The sequence below is a fragment of the Cladosporium halotolerans genome, assembly GCF_011745625.1.
Source record: "Cladosporium halotolerans strain TM138-S3 chromosome Unknown Sca2, whole genome shotgun sequence".
Classification (NCBI taxonomy): Eukaryota; Fungi; Ascomycota; class Dothideomycetes; order Cladosporiales; family Cladosporiaceae; genus Cladosporium; species Cladosporium halotolerans.
Window position 1 is genome coordinate 837,532 of NW_027191453.1, and position 16,088 is coordinate 853,619.

At 56.8% G+C, this 16,088-nt stretch overlaps 5 protein-coding genes across 5 annotated transcripts; 3 read left to right on the forward strand and 2 right to left on the reverse strand.

Moving 5' to 3' along the window:
* Window positions 1–3,313: 3,313 nt before the first annotated feature.
* On the forward strand, window positions 3,314–6,870 carry WHR41_00808 (uncharacterized protein). Its single transcript, XM_069369414.1, has 3 exons — window positions 3,314–3,926; window positions 4,044–5,968; window positions 6,029–6,870. Exons 1-3 carry the CDS (start codon window positions 3,696–3,698, stop codon window positions 6,336–6,338), a joined length of 2,466 nt encoding a protein of 821 aa, XP_069233734.1. The 5' UTR covers window positions 3,314–3,695; the 3' UTR covers window positions 6,339–6,870.
* Window positions 6,871–8,753: 1,883 nt separating this feature from the next.
* On the forward strand, window positions 8,754–11,340 carry WHR41_00809 (uncharacterized protein). The gene is made up of 4 exons (XM_069369415.1): window positions 8,754–9,207; window positions 9,262–10,116; window positions 10,176–10,658; window positions 10,714–11,340. The coding sequence occupies exons 1-4, from the start codon at window positions 8,910–8,912 to the stop codon at window positions 10,956–10,958; spliced, it is 1,881 nt and encodes a 626-aa protein (XP_069233735.1). The 5' UTR covers window positions 8,754–8,909; the 3' UTR covers window positions 10,959–11,340.
* A 67-nt stretch (window positions 11,341–11,407) lies between these two features.
* WHR41_00810 (uncharacterized protein) lies at window positions 11,408–13,495 on the reverse strand (the record flags this gene model as incomplete). Its single annotated transcript, XM_069369416.1, has 1 exon — window positions 11,408–13,495. The coding sequence occupies one exon, from the start codon at window positions 13,493–13,495 to the stop codon at window positions 11,408–11,410; it is 2,088 nt and encodes a 695-aa protein (XP_069233516.1).
* Window positions 13,496–14,021: 526 nt separating this feature from the next.
* Window positions 14,022–14,633, forward strand: WHR41_00811 (uncharacterized protein; the record flags this gene model as incomplete). Its single annotated transcript, XM_069369417.1, has 1 exon — window positions 14,022–14,633. The coding sequence occupies one exon, from the start codon at window positions 14,022–14,024 to the stop codon at window positions 14,631–14,633; it is 612 nt and encodes a 203-aa protein (XP_069233515.1).
* A 119-nt stretch (window positions 14,634–14,752) lies between these two features.
* On the reverse strand, window positions 14,753–15,118 carry WHR41_00812 (uncharacterized protein; the record flags this gene model as incomplete). The annotated part of the gene is made up of 1 exon (XM_069369418.1): window positions 14,753–15,118. The coding sequence occupies one exon, from the start codon at window positions 15,116–15,118 to the stop codon at window positions 14,753–14,755; it is 366 nt and encodes a 121-aa protein (XP_069233518.1).
* Window positions 15,119–16,088: the final 970 nt, after the last annotated feature.

Consider the following 16,088-nt stretch of genomic DNA (forward strand, 5'->3'; position numbering starts at 1 on the left):
CGGCGGCGAATTGTAGGCAGCCGGACCAGCGAGCGAGCGCCGCGCAGTGTAGACAGGCAGGTCATCGAGCGACTGCTGCGAAGTGTAGGCAGCCGGACGAGCGAGCGAGCGCCGCGCAGTGTAGACAGGCAGGCCATCGAGCGAGTCATCGAGCGACTGCTGCGAAGTGTAGGCAGCCGGACGAGCGAGCGAGCGCGGAGCAGTGTAGACAGGCAGACCGCCGAGCGACGGCGGCGTGGTGTGGGCAGGCAGGCCGGCGAGCGACGGCGGCGTAGTGTGGGCAGGCAGGCCGGCGAGCGAAGAGGCCGCGGCATTGGACTGAGACTGCGAGGCACGCGCAGCCCTAAGCCTCGCCCTCATGGCGGCACCGGTGAGGGTGATGGAGCGCAGGGGACGAGCCGGAGCGTCGTTGGCGGGCATGTTGGAATTGGTGCTTGGGTCAGCGATGTTGGCGGACCCGGTCATGTTGGAAGTGGTAGTCGGGTTGGTGGTGTTGGCGGACCCGATCATGTTAGAAGTGGTAGTCGGGTTGGTGGTGTTGGCGGACCCGGTCATGTTGGAAGTGGTAGTCGGGTCAGTGATGTTGGCAGACCCGGAGGTGGTATTGCCGTTGGCGTTGACGCGCGGAGTCTGGACGGCGTTGCCGTTGTTGGTGGTGTTGCCAGTGGTAGAGTTGGCAGAGGCCTTGGAGGCAGAAGTGTTGCTGCGAGTGACACGAGGGGCCATGGTGAATGCTTCTGGTAAGTGGAGGAAGTTTGGTGAAGGTAGTTGTGGATGATCTGTTGTCTGAGAGTTGACCGGAAAAGTGACCAGCACTTTGGAGTCACTTTTGTGGATGGTAGGCAGATGGGAAGATTCCGTTGGTTTAGCAGAAGTGACTTGCACTTCGAGTGTGATGTCGAAAGAGGCTGCAATGCTTTGGTGGTTGGAGGCAGAGAGGTAAGTGACCTGCACTTCAAGAGTGATGTCGAAAGATGTTGAAGTGCCTTGGTGGTTGGAGGCAGAGAAGGAAGTGACCTGCACTTCGAGTGTGATGTGAAGTTGTTGAAGTGCCTTGGTGGTTGGAGGCAGAGAGGGAAGTGACCTGCACTTCGAGTGTGGTGTCGAAAGTTGTTGAAGTGCCTTGGTGGTTGGAGGCAGGAAGGGAAGTGACCAGCACTTGATTGGTGTTTGGTGGATGTGAATGGATGGAAGTGGGTAGAGGGAGAAGTGACCAGCACTTGAAGAAGTTGTGTGGGTGGATGTGTGTGGAAGGTGGGTAGTGAATTTGGAAGAAAGTGGATGTCGTGGGAGGGAGATTCTGGTCCAATCGTGTCGGGGACGAGGAATTTATAGGCAGCCCTTTCGCCACAGCGGTCAATAGGACAATAGCAAAGAGCACATTGTCGCCGTATGACTGGACATGAAACGCATTGACTAGGCCAGACGACCCCTGGTTTGCTCGACACCGCCGAGAGCAGCCACTCACAGGCCGCCAGGGACGACGACAATAGGATGATTCTGCCGGCTCGTGAGCAAGTTCACGGCGATTCCGTTGCGCGCAGGACCTTTCGCGTTTCAGATGTTGAGCGGAGCCCGCTGATTGGCTGGCTCCAGCCCAGCTGGGGAGCTGTGAAGTGAGGTTAGATCCAGGTTCGCAGGCCCGCGCTGAGCTGCGCCCCATTCCGCCATCGCCTGAAACAGCGACATGTGAATGCAACCTGAGGCAGGGTGTCCATTTGGACGGTCCCAATCGTGCTGTATAGCAAGCCAAACGACAGGTGTGAGCGGTCTGCCGTCAGGCATCAAGGCTGCGATATTCACAAACATGACCGAGGGCATAAGGCCGCCATTGATCATGTTCAAGAGGATTGTTCGGCGCAGCTGTTCCGCACAACTCTCTCGTGCAATTGTCCCGCGCAATGTCTTGCGGAGCTGTCCAAACCGTGTAGATCGATCGTTGGCGCGTTCGTCGACCTCGTTGTCTGGTGAACGGTCCGCAGCGCTCCTTCTCATGGCTGGGCGTTGTTGAGCATATCGTTGTAAATAGAGCGCTCGAATGATCAGAACACCGTGAGATTGAATATATCTTATCAAAACAGCCCGTCCTATGCGAGTGTTAGCCATTGCTCCCCTCGGTTTCGTTCGAATCTGCATCTGCAAGGCCCTAACCATATCTCTGGTATCTTCCATTAAAGTTTGTGGCAACACGTCTCCAACAAATGTTGCGCTACCTCCGACACGGCCATTCGCTCGTACATGGCATCAATGCGAGAATCGACAGGAGGATTGCATGGCCTCTCAGTACCTGAAAAAGATGGGATAGCAGAACGATTATGGTTGCAAGGCCAGAGCGACCACGCAGCAAGAGATACAGCTACTGGAAGGACATGTGACCAGCGACGGCTACAAATACATATGAAGCGCACTCACTGTCTTCACGGTCTCCAATTGCAATCATGCTGCCCGTACCTGAGCAACCGAAAGGCTTGACCTGGCCACTCACGCTGTCTGCGATACGGACATGGACCATCGTCTCGCAAACACAGGAAGGGCCGAGGCCGCTGGAGGTCGTATGGCTTTCGGTTCTGCGTCCGGATAGCTTGTGCTTCGGATTCGGCACGCCAGTGTTGCACGGCCGAGGATGGGGTGCAGTTGGAAGTGAGTTGCTGCAGCCCTTGGCGCCACGCGGATGGCCCGGGGAGGCGAAGGTGGCCATAGACGTGGGACGGGCATGGGATGGGCCTGGGATACGCCTATTAGCGAGCATACGCGAGCCAATAACGCCGGTACAGACCCAAACCATGGGTCCCACGGCATGCACACACGCGGGATGGGCGTGCAAGGTACGGGGAGATCAGACGTCCACCTCAACACCGCAGCAAAGGCAGCCTCTCATATGTGCGTTTCCCACCGTACCATGACCTCGGACCGGGCACCGCCGCCGTGGACGTCCAGGAAAGGCAAAAGTGCAGACGGCATTACGAGCTGAGCGATGTCAGCAAGCCCTGGCGACACGGGGGGCGATAGAGGGATGGAGGCCACCCAACGACGAGTGACCGACTCGCTCCCTGCAAGAAGAGACGGCCGAGCACACCGCTCCTGACCTCCGCACTGCCGTCGCTATCGCCTGCGCGTGCTGGGACGGGGCCGGGATGTAAACGAGGACAGCAGCAGCGGCGCTGGATGCCTGTGTGCCTGTGTGCCTGCCTGCCTCACGCCTCCTTGGGCGGCGCGCGGCGAGCACAACACACAAAGACTGCATTGTCAGCCCACGCGCTGCTGTTGTCCTCCACCTCGTCTCGCCAGCTTCTTTGACCTCACCTGCAGTATCCGCTAGCCAGTCCTTCTGGGCCCTTCGAGCCTCGCAATCGCAATAGTCGCCCTTGTCTTATCGCCAAACCCCGACGCTGCTCCACTCTCGACGCCGACTCCGACGTGTGCGTGCGCCCTCCGCCGGCGGCACATTGACCGAGCCGCCTGCTGGCTTGCCAGCAACACACGTCACAGGGCAGACTCTCTCTCAGCGCCCCACCATTGTCATCGTCCTCGCCCGCCCCTCGAGAGCAAAGACTCGACTCGCCTATCGATCCCGCCTCGAACTCGTCTTCTCATACCGAGCCTGAAATTTTCTCCCACCTACCTCACATTGACAGAATCTCGCCAACTCGCTGCCCAGAGCAGAAGTACCGTACCTGCAGGTCGCCAATAAGAGCATGAGCTCGCAGAAATCGGATATCCCGATCCGTAGCAACGGACACGCTACCCCTCATACCGCCGGTGCAGTCGCAGTCGACGATGCTCCAACGGACCAGCAGGGCCCGAAGCCAGACCGTACCAACAACAGGCAGCAGAGCGTAGAACTTGACCCGTATGCCACTCCTGCCGTGTACTATGGTGAGAGCCATGCGCCCAGGAAGCCCACCAAGACCCGCACACTTTCTTCGGTAAGCCCGCCAATCCGTTCAACACACATATCGCGCACCGCGCAATGCCCGCACGATCGTGAGAAGAGATGACCGTTACCCGACGAGACAGTAATGCTGACATGATACCGTGCGCAGATCGATGGAAAGAGAGACCCGACGGCCTACAACGCGCCTAGCAGGCGGACAAGTCTGGACGCACAGGGTGCCCTGCCTCGAAAGTTCCTAGTCAATGTTCAACAGACATTAGATACGCTGCTCTCCAGAGAAGATACCGACAGGAACTTCCAGATCACAGTTGAAGATCAAGGACCCAAGGTCATTTCGCTGGGCACTGCCGCCTCTGGAGGATACCGGTCGCAAGATGTGCGCGGCACATACATGCTGAGCAACTTGCTGCAAGAGCTCACATTGGCACAACACTACAACCGCAAGCAGATTGTTCTCGATGAGGCTAGACTCAACGAGAACCCCGTGAACAGACTCTCCCGTCTCATCAAGGACTCTTTCTGGGACAACCTGACCCGCCGCATCGATGGCTCCAACGTTGCAAAGGTCGGCAGAGACCCCAAGGACTGGACTGATGACCCCCACCCTAGAATCTACATTCCTCGGGGTGCACCAGAGCAGCACCAATACTACACTCGCATTGCCAAGGAGCACCCGGAGATGCGCTTGGAGGTCATCTGGCTTCCGGAGAAGTGCGACGACCCCAACTACGTCCGTGATCTAAACGAAGCACCCGGTCTGCTTGCTATTGAGATGGAGCGAGTCCCGGATACTCCTGCAGGCGAACCCGACTTCAAGGGACTGCCGTTCGTTGTTCCAGGTGGGCGCTTCAACGAGTTGTACGGATGGGACAGCTACATGGAGACTCTCGGTCTCTTGGTAAACGATCGCGCGGATCTAGGCGAGGCCATGGTCAGGCATTTCTGCTTCTGCATCAAGCACTACGGGAAAATCTTGAACGCCAACCGCACTTATTACCTCTGCCGATCGCAGCCGCCCTTCTTGACCGACATGGCTCTCCGCGTCTACGAGCACATCAGAGATAAGCCGCATGCGCTGGGTTTCCTTCGCGACTCCATGTTGGCGGCCATCAAGGACTACTACAATACCTGGATGTCCCACCCGCGCTACGATGAAGAGTCTGGCTTCACCACCTACCACGCTGACGGCATGGGTGTGCCTCCTGAGACTGAAGCATCCCACTTCGAGCACGTGCTCAACCCATACGCTGAGAAGTACGGCATGACCTTCAAGGAATTTGTCAAGGCCTATAACTATGGCAAGGTCCAGGAGCCCGAGCTTGACGCCTACTTCATTCACGACCGTGCTGTGCGCGAGTCTGGCCACGACACATCCTACCGCCTCGAGAACAAGGCCGCTGATATTGCCACTGTTGACCTGAACAGCTGTCTGTACAAGTACGAGACAGACATCGGGCGCACGATCCGCATCTTCTTTGGCGACAAGCTCGAGATTCCCGCCGACTGGCGCGGTGACAAGCAAAAAGATCTCGCGTACGAGACCTCTTCCACCTGGGACCGCAGAGCTCGCAGGAGACGTCAGCTTATGGAGAAGCACATGTGGGACGAAGGAAAGGGAATGTACTTTGACTACGATGTCAGGAAAAAGGAAGCAACCGGATACGAGTCTGCGACCACTTTCTGGGCCATGTGGGCGGGCGTCTGCACACCCAGGCAAGCGGCTATCATGGTGGAGAAGGCACTGCCCAAGTTCGAGTCTCACGGTGGCCTCACTTCAGGCACCGAGGAGTCTCGTGGCGCCGTTGGCCTCTCTCGGCCAAACCGCCAGTGGGATTACCCCTTCGGCTGGGCGCCACAGCAGATTCTGGCGTGGACTGGTCTGTTGAGGTACAACTTCGACGAGGATGCGCAGCGGCTGGCATACCGCTGGATCTACATGATCACCAAGGCCTTTGTTGACTTCAACGGCGTCGTTGTCGAAAAGTACGATGTCACCCGCCAGCTGGATCCTCACCGCGTTACTGCCGAGTACGGAAACCAGGGCGCTGACTTCAAGGGCGTTGCTACGGAAGGGTAAGTCGTCGCATTGCCGCTCACGATCAAACGTATAGCTTTGCTAACGCTGCTGCGCAGTTTTGGCTGGGTCAACGCCTCCTACGTCTACGGCCTTCAGATGCTCAATTCCCACATGAAGCGCGCGCTCGGCGCCATCATCCCCTGGGGCACCTTTGCGAAGGGCACAGCCGGCGACAGCGCAATGGAAGACAGCTCACAAGCCGCCGCCAACGCCGTCCGCGCCGGCGCCGCTTTCCGCCGCATGTCGCTACTCCAAGCTCGTCCCTCGCCCGGCCAGCTAAGAAAAGACTCCTCCGAGCGCTCAAACAGCACAGTGCTCGACGCACACCTGGGTCCTCACCCGTCGAGCGATCACGCGAGCGGTTAGGAAGCGCACATGGCTGCTTCGGCGGCCCACGGCTTGGAGGCCGCTTCTCTCGAGCAACAGATGCTTGCACAACACGCGGGAGGTGCTCAGGGACCGAAGTCGGGAGCGCATGGCGGATTGGCCATTCCTCCTCGCGGCTCTGCCGGACAGCAGACCACGGCTATTCCGCAGACGCCCTGAACGGCACAGCACCACTCGCACTACGGCCAGCAGCGCGCGAGTGTCGTGGAGCGGAGGAACTCGCACTAGAGCATTGTTCTGACTTGTCTCCGTCACAATTGTCCCTGGGTCTCCCTTGGCTTTCTTGCCCTTGTCCGCCCCTGAGACCACATTCTTGAACGGGCCATCACCACAAAATACAACGATCGCGATAGAACCCCTTTCCTATGATATATCTCCCGAAAGTACGAACATAGACATCAGATCGATTCCTGAGACCTTTGATTTGGTTGTTCTGTCTGGGCGTTTCTTTAGTCGTCCTCTAGATTGCATACAGGCCGTAGAAAACAAATTCGCATTCACATCCCTTGAATCCTTTCACGCGTGACGGGATGCCTAAAGATAGACGCGCACACACACAGGTTCATTCTGTCCGTCTTTCCCATCCCCGTCCGAAACATCACGCTGCATTCCACACGTTCCCGCCGCTCGCTTCTTCCTCTCTTCGCGCCCTCTCGAACATCGTTCATGTCTTTCCTTCAACTCCCACCCATGCTCCTCTCAAGCTCCCGCACCCTCCTCCCCACCAACCCTCCGCCTCTGCGCTTGCTCTTCCCTTCCACTGCTCCGCTTCCACCGGTCCCAGCCTCCTTCCCACCGCTGCCCTTCCCGCCGTCAAGCCCCAGATCAAACGTTACGCTCCGCTTCCGCCTCATCTCCTTCCCCGACGACCCTGGCGTTTTGATCGAGGCCCGCAGCGCGGAGGCTTTTGTGGGGCTTTGATAGTGGGGAAGCATTGCTGCGGAGGGTTTTGTCGGGGAGTGCGGTGGGAGGGGAGGAGCGGGCGGGGCGGCGGATTGGAGGGTTGGCCATGGTGGTGGGGAGGGCGAAGGGGAGGGGGTTCGAGGTAGTGGGGTGATTGTTGGTTTGAGGTCACTTTGGGAGAAGCTGAGGGAGATTGTTGATGTGGTGAGGGAGGGGGGTTTGGAGGTGGGCGGGGTTGAGGGTTTGCTGTTGGAGGTCGAGTGGGGTTTTGGGGTGTGGGTGTGGATGTCTATGGAGTGTTAGTTTGGTGATTGGGAGGATGGGTTGGTTAAGAAGGGGAGAGGACTGACGAGTTGTGATTGCTTCGCGGGTGAGTCTCAGTAGCGGATCTGTTAGATCTTGGATGGACTGTGGTAGGCTCCAGCTGTCGAGCATGTTGACGCAGATGAGGTTGCAGAAAGCCGATATCAGAAGCCAGAGGTTGCGGACGAGCGCGCTCCGAACGATGCTCGCGGTGATTTCCTCGTTTGCGTACTTGATGACCATATTCCGGGCTTCGAGAGCTGCGACCGTGTTTCCTGTTATGAGACCGAAAGCCATTAAAATGACGAACAGTTGGAGGAGCTCCAGAGCGAAGGCATGCTGCTTGTACAGCCGGATCAGACGTTTCTCGTCGCCGTCACCGATCGCTCGCTCTCGGAGCATGGAGGTGAAGCAAAGAGTGAGGGTGCTTGGTAGAGCTAGTGACTGAAGTGCCATGGCATGGTGCAGTTCGACTGGTGGTGTAAGATCCATATTGGCGTGTGGGCCGGCTCAAGGCCAGGTCGATGTCGAAAGCATGGAGATGAGATATGGACGACGGTAAAGTAAAAGAGCTAGAGCTCGATGGTGTCTTACCTTGGTGCAAGACATGCTGAAGGTGTAGTCTTCGCAATGTGAGAGTGAAGGTGTTGGCATGTCCGACTGACAGTACGGCAGCATGCACATCTGTCTCAGACCTGCGACGGCGTGACTGGAGCGGCAAACGCGATCACGTTGATACCCACGTGCTTGATACGTATGTGATCGCACACCTGTAGAAGGAAAGAAAATGTGACACGGCAGGATGTCCTTATACTGATCTTCTGGCTTCGGACGGGGTCAAGTTGACCTAAAAGTAATGGTGATGTCGATGCTAGCAACCAACGTGATATCACAGGTCACAAATGAACAAGAAGTGTAGCCAAATTTGCAGTCATTTGATCATCCTGTTACAGCTTGATATTTTATCCTGGTGGACACGCAGTACCGGCCAAAGAAAAAGCCGTACTTTCATAGATTCAGTCGTTGATTGATGGATACAGTATGCCTCGCGTGCAGATCACATGGGCGCGGTGCTTTGGCCAGCGGAAACAAGCGACTCTGACGTCGGCGAGAAAAGGGACGGACTGCGACGCGGATGGCCTTCAGATCTTGAGCTTGACCCGAGCTCGGACGCAATTGGACATTTCCTGGCAGCCGTCCATCGCCATCAACACCACCCAACACACACCCTACACCACCTCCCTCTCTCACTACCCCCACCCTCCATCTCCCGCGCAGATACACCTCGTCATCGTATCTGCAGCCAGGCGCTGACACCTGTATCCGGCCATCCCCGAGCCCGCCATGGCTTCAGCCCGTGCCACCACTGCTGCCGTCGAGGATGCTGCGACTCACGTCGCCAGCGCAAGCACCTCCACATGGGATCGCATCTCAAACTGGGCCTCAGACAACAAGGCCGCCGCCTGGACGATCGCAGGTGTGACCGTCGTTGTTGCTGGTGGCTCCGTATACTACCTGACGCGCCCGGCCTCGGCGCAAGAGTCGTCATCGGAGAAGAAGCCGGCCAAGAAGTCCAAGAAGAAGTCCGCGAAGAAGGATGCTGAGAAGGCCGCAGAGGAGGGCGCGGCACAGGCCAAGTCTGGTGAGTAGAGGATAGGAGGACGCATTGAATGCGCAAACGCTTACGGAAGGACAGCACCTAAAGCCGCCGCCGTGGAAGAGCAGTCTGATGACCTTCCTGAGATCACCGAGGAGAGCGTGGGCTCATTGAGCGAGCAGCAGAGGAAAGACTATGCCGCGAAGCTCAAGGCGGCTGGCAACAAGGCCTACGGAAGCAAGGACTACAACCGTGCCATTGACCTGTACGGCCAAGCCATTCTCTGCAAAGCCGACGCTGTCTTCTACTCCAACCGTGCCGCCTGCTGGAACGCCATGAGCAACTGGACCAAGGTCATTGAGGACACCACTGCCGCTATTTCCATCGACCCCGAATACATCAAGGCCCTTAACCGACGAGCAAACGCCTACGAGCAGGAGGGCCGCTTCAGCGAAGCCCTCCTCGACTACACTGCCAGCTGCATCATCGACCAGTTCCGCAACGACGCCTCTGCGCAGGCCGTAGAGCGTTTGCTTAAGAAGGTTGCTGAGGTCAAGGCCAAGTCTATCATGGAGGGCAAGGACAAGAAGCTCCCGTCGCCCACTTTCGTCTCCAACTACCTGCAATCTTTCCGCGACAACGGTCTTCCCGAAGGTCTCGAAGAGACCGCTGACCTCCCCGAGGGCAGCGGTAAGGATCTCCTGCGCAAGGGTCTCAAGGCTATCAAGCTCCGTACAGGCGAGGGTTACACCGAGGCTGCGGAGTCCTTCGAGAAGGCCATTGAGGCAGGCGGCCTTGACAAGAGCGAAGCATTGGCGTACAACATGCGCGGTACTTTCCGCTACCTCAGAGGCGACGGCGACTCTGCTCTTGCGGATCTCAACAAATCTTTGGAGCTTGACCCGGCGCTTGTTCAGTCTTACGTGAAGCGCGCCAGCATGCACCTCGAGCAAAGTAAGTCAATTCGCCATGAACAACCCAACATGAGGAGGGTACTAACGCACAACTTGCAGCCAAGCGCGACGAGGCCGCGCGCGACTTCGAGCTTGCCATCGAGCACAACCCCAACGACCCCGACATCTTCTACCACCGCGCTCAGCTTCACTTCATCCTTTCCGAGTTCTCCATGGCCGCAACCGACTACCAGAAGTCCATCGACCTCGACTCCCAGTTCATCTTCTCGCACATCCAGCTTGGCGTCACACAATACAAGATGGGCTCCATTGCTTCTTCCATGGCCACCTTCCGCCGCTGCATTAAGAACTTCGGCGACAAGAGCGACGTCTACAACTACTATGGTGAGCTTCTGCTCGACCAGCAGAAGTACCAGGAGGCTGTCGAGAAGTTCGAGACTGCCGTCGAGATGGAGAAGAAGATTGTCGGCGAGAAGGGCGGCGGAATGAACGTCCTCCCGCTCATCAACAAGGCGCTCGCCCTCTTCCAGTGGAAGCAGGACTTCTCCGCTGCCGAGGATCTGTGCCAGAAGGCTCTCATAAGTAAGTTTACCAAAGATGCACTGGTCATACATCTTTTCCTAACAGGCATCCCCAGTCGACCCGGAGTGCGACATCGCCGTCGCCACCATGGCCCAGCTCCTCTTGCAGCAGGGCAAGGTCACCGACGCCCTCAAGTACTTCGAGCGCGCCGCCGAGCTCTCCCGCACCGAGGGCGAGATCGTCAACGCCCTCTCGTACGCCGAGGCTACCCGCACCCAGCTCGAGGTCCAGGAGAAGTACCCGCAGCTCGCGAGCAGGCTCCAGGGCATGGGCGGCCCGCCGCCTCCCGGCATGAGGTAAAGCTCATGCCGCACTGATCTCGGAGGATTTGTACGTTTTTTAGTTGGTTGGCGAGAGGTGGATTGCATGAGTGGGAAGAATGCCCGTGGATGAGGTTATCATTGACGCTTTGCTCCTCCTCTTTTAATTTCCTGCCCATCTGCGTGTGGGAGGCTTGGGTTCCTTTCTTGAGCATGGGAAATGAAAGGAAGAAGGTGAGGGGAAAAGCCGCAATTGTACTATATAAGTTTTTTGTTGAGACTTCCTCTCCGTCAATACGTCGCCGGCGTCTCGGCTTCGATATATACACCGCTTTTTTTCCGGCCGCTTTTGCTGTAACAATTTTGGATACGTCTTTACAGGTACAGGTATTATTACTGTGATGGGAATTATTCAGTTGCCCTACATGTATACGTCTAGATTCGTCACTCGTCACTTCCCAACCCAGCCTCCCATCCTTCCCACCCCTCTTACCCTTTCAAGAAGCTCCACACATGCACCCCGTTCGCCACAGCAAGCAAGCCCAACACAGGCAACACATCCTCCATCCCGTGCGCGCGCGGACGCAAGACATCGAAAACTTCGCTCCCACTAACATACACCACCGCCACCGCCAACAGCACCCCGCGGAAAAGCAGATCGAGCGCCGTGACCAGCACCGGCAAGCCGAGCGCGAACCGCTGCGCGAGGAACAGTTTCGTGCACGTCCGCCTGTAGCTCGCGCCGTCTGCGCTCTGGTGCCGCGCGAAAGCGTCGAGTTCGGAGCGCGGGAAGGCGCGGATGTCGACTGCGATGGTCGAGGGGTCGGGGTGCGTGGATGGGTAGGCGGGTTCGGCGGGCGGGCAGCGGAGGGAGCGCAGGAGGGCCCAGCGGGCTGTGTCGAGGAAGTTTGAGGAGGAGGGCGATGGCGAAGCAGGGGGAGTCGCGTGTTTGATGGCGTCGAGGAGGGTGGGGAGCAGGTGCGGCGGCTCGATGAGCAGAGTGCGGTTCTTCTCGTCTGTCGCTAGGCATTCGCGGTCGAACGCTTCTTTAGCGTGCGCGTAGTGCACGAAGCGGCTGTAGAAAGCGGGCGAGAGGATTTTGACGCTGAGCGTGCGCTCGTGCTCTTTCTCGCGCAGGTAGCCGGAGCTGTAGAGCACGAGCTCGGAGTCGGAGTGGTGCGCTGCTTGGTAGATGACGCGCAGGGAGCGGTCGGATCCTTCGACGGCGTGGGTGAGGAAGGCGCGGAAGAAGGCTTCCAGTTCGTACTCTTCGGCGTCGTAGCTGCGGCCGATGCTCGTGGGCGTCACTTCGGGGCGGAACCAGACGTGCAGCTTCTTCTTGAAGAAGAGTTGGCCGGCTTGGGCTACGATTCGCGGGAAGGTGACGAAGCCGACCCACCACCAGGAGAGGATGAATCGCACGAGCTGGAGGTTGCCGACGTCCATTGCTGATGTCGGCTGGTCGGTGGAGAAGACCCGGGCGACGAGTTTCGGGTGGCCTTTGTCTGATCGCAGGACGATGTTGTTGTCGACCCTGACGTGCCCGAACTCCTCGAAGGCGGCCAAAGGATCGATTGCACGCAACGAGTAAGAGCCCTTGCGGCTGTTGAAAGGTGAGACGTGAAAGTCCTTTTGCCAGGTCTCCTTGAAGTAAAGCGCGTTGTCCGTCTTCTCTTCATCTTCAGGATCCATTTCGTCATCGCCACTTCCGGGTCGCAGGAGATAGATGCGTCTCTCGTCGAATGTGTTGTTGACCTCAAGGATCATGTATTTGAGCTCGGCATCACCGTTGTATATGTACCAAAACGAGACTGGGTTGAAGCTGTACCCCATGAAGCGTGGCGCGGTGACTAGATATGCGAAGGAATAATGTTGATCCGATACGCCCTGCTTCTCAAGGTAGATTCTGAGCTTTTCCGCGAGGCTAGTGTTTCCAGCATCGCGGAAGAGATAGTCTGATGACCTAATGTTGAACCACGAAGACGGTGAGCCATCGACGGAAAGTGCCTGGCTGGTGCGCCCCGTCATACCCACCGGCACACCCACAAACAAGTAGGAATAAGCAAAGCTGTGCTTTTGAGGGAACATTCGCGAATGCGTTGTCTTGCTTGGTATGAGCAGTGGAGGTAGCAAGGCTTCCTCAATAGCCGCCGTGCGGGCGGGACCGTGAAAGTGTTGTTCATCCAGCTGGTTGCCTCGATGAGTGATACCGCCAGCACAGATCCCACATACTCCCAGCATAGAGAATACCAGAATGTATATTTGCATGGCGTCATCCCAGTAGCTTGATGATATCCAGCCGTAGATACGAGGGATAGACCAATATCCGGCCCATGCCGTGTAACATGCATGGCTAAGCAACAGCAGCGTCAAGTCCTGCAGCCAGGTGCCATCCCCTGTATAGATCCTGGCCGCCCATGCTGGTTGCAGTAGCAACAGCCTGGCTGCAAAGGTCTTGTGAGGGGGTGTGAAGATGCTCCACCACAAAGTCGAGAATGCCCAGGTCCAGATCAGAAGCTTCTTCGTCGGCACAGTGGCGCCATCGCCGGCATTCGTAACAGACGCAGGCTCGCGCATGGAAGCCTCCACGGATGACTAGCACCGAGCAAAAGTATCTCCTTGATCTTCCTTGAGAAACAATCTGGATACGGCCACCCGGTGAGGTCTATGCGGTGAGTCGAGACCACACGGGTGCGGCCGGGGCATGCCAAGGGATTCAGCGTTTGACCCCATCGCTCATCCTTTTGATGACTTTTGTGCAATTACATCAACAGTGTTCAAAAAGCATCGGCAATGCCCATCAAATATCTTCGACAAGTCATTCTTTTTTATTCTGTCTAAAAACAACATATTCCATTCCCTCTCTTCTTCAATATAGATTTCTGGGTTACGAAGCTTTGCTGGCTGGTCTAGCATGTCGACAATGAAAAGTCCAACCCGGTTACCAGTTCCGGCGGAAAAGGATTTTCACGTATTCACGACTTTCAGGCTTGACAGTGGCCTCAATTCCAACGACTCTCAAATTGACGTTTGTGGGGGTAGAAGATCGAATATCTATCTGTTGCCGTATCATGTTGATCGGCTCAGGGATGCCGCAGCAACGATGACTGGTTTCAACGTCTCCGAATCATTGAAAGACTTGGGTTCTTTCGAACGCCAGATTTTGAATGCTATAGGACATTTTACGAGAAATGATGATGGAGAAGCTGTTCCTCAAGTCTTCAGGGGGAAGTTCTCGATGTGGCCGGATGGACGCATCGACGTGTCGTTGGTCCCTGTCCCTCGGACTTCCCCAATTCTCTTCCCTACAACTCTCAATAGTTACTCAAACCCAACATGGACTGTCATTTTGGATATCCAAGCTACGGAGACAAGCCTTTTCACCGAGGTCAAGACATCAAATCGGATAGATTACGATCGAGCGCGGAAAGCGGCCGGTCTCACGCCGAGCTCCACCACAGAAGTTCTGCTCTACAATTACTTGGGAGAAGTGATGGACGGATCGATCACTTCAGTCTATTTCTACAGGGACAATGAATGGGTCACGCCGCATCACGGAGGCCTTGAAGGAGTGACGAGGAAATTCGCTCTGGATCGCGAGGTGTGCTCTATTGCTTGGTCTGCTGTGATGAAGGAGTCTCTCAGACGTGGTGAGGTCGTCTGGCTAAGTAATGCTTTCCGTGGCTTCTTCCCTGCTGTCTTTGAATTGAGATGATCTGGCCTTTGGACCAAACTGGGGTTTTCTGCTTCTATGTGCGGTCTCGCTTTCCGCAAGAATCTTGCCTGTCGCCAAAGCATCGAGCGACTGAATGCTGGACAAAAGTAAGACTCATCTCAAGCCCGTTCACCGACAGCGCCCTTTGGCTTCTTTGAGAATTGCGGACCAGCGCTGCCAATGGACACAGCAACAGCGGCATCGACTCTTGCCTCCAGCGTGGCCAAGGAACCCTCTTGGAGACCTAGGTGCCTCATCACACGCTTGCTTTCCCAAGGGCGAGGATCACTCGCGGTGCTCAAAATCGCAAATCGTTGCATTGGCGTCATCTCGCTTGGCACCTCCGGTCGATAAAGCTTCGAAATATCGGCGCTGTCAAGTTTTGCAGGCGGTACGTGATAGCTGTCATGGCCGACGAGAAAATGAGCAGCTGTGGTACGCTCATGAAACTGCGAGGCCTCAGAGCGGATTAGGTTGACTGTCATGTTGGAGTCTGGCTGTATACGAGTCAGGCTTGTCTGAAGTCTTATTGCTGGGAGGAGGCCTGAGCGTAGCTACGTACAGCTTCCGGCCCTGCATCGAGGCGATGCAAATTGGATTTGGACAATGAAGTAAGCGCGACAGGCCTTGCGCTCAAGTCGCCCTTTTGATGAGATGTGACGTCGGGCTGCATTGCAACTCTCTGGCGAACAATCGGTAAAGACTGAGGGGCGAGATGAGAGGGCATTCACACTTAGATGTTCCACATCCCTCAGCTTGTACATGACGAGAAAGAGCCACGTCTGTCTGCGTGTATGCAGAGACGAAGTTCCCATAGTACCTGTCGGTAATCATCTCAAAGGCAGCCATCAATCTTCACCTGGCCAGGTAAAGAAGACACCACATGTACCAGCAGACGCATCTGGTGAGGCAAAATGGGTCTGCCGGCACCAGAGACCCGAAGATCTGGATAACAACCACGCACTACCGATTGGAAGCCGTCCCATGTAAACTGTCGGCAAATCGTTCATGGGCAGCCTCCCGTCTTCATCTGGCCTCGTCCAGGGTGCGCCATGCATTGGCTGGCGGAAGTGATCGAGTCGAGCGGACCGGATCACCCGCTCCAAGAAATCTGAGCATTTGGGCAGGAATCCCACTCCAGCTGCATGCAGTCGCTCCGATTACCGCGTCGCCACCAGAACGAGCCGGCACATGAGCACATTCGAGTGGTACACATGCAATCCTGCCGCCGGCCCACGCTTCCGCATCGCAAGTACCGAAGATCGGCACTGTGTGGTGCGTCGGGGCAAGCGGATGCAAGATAATGCTCGTGGCCTATTCAGCCATGAGCCACCTAGGTGACAGCGGGGCTTCGGAAGCATGCATAAAGCCCACAATGCTTGCAGGACGTGTGCTGCCGGGAGGGTCGCGAATAGGCTCACGTCGCGGACCACAGCTATGGGCCGCGTTCCGCGG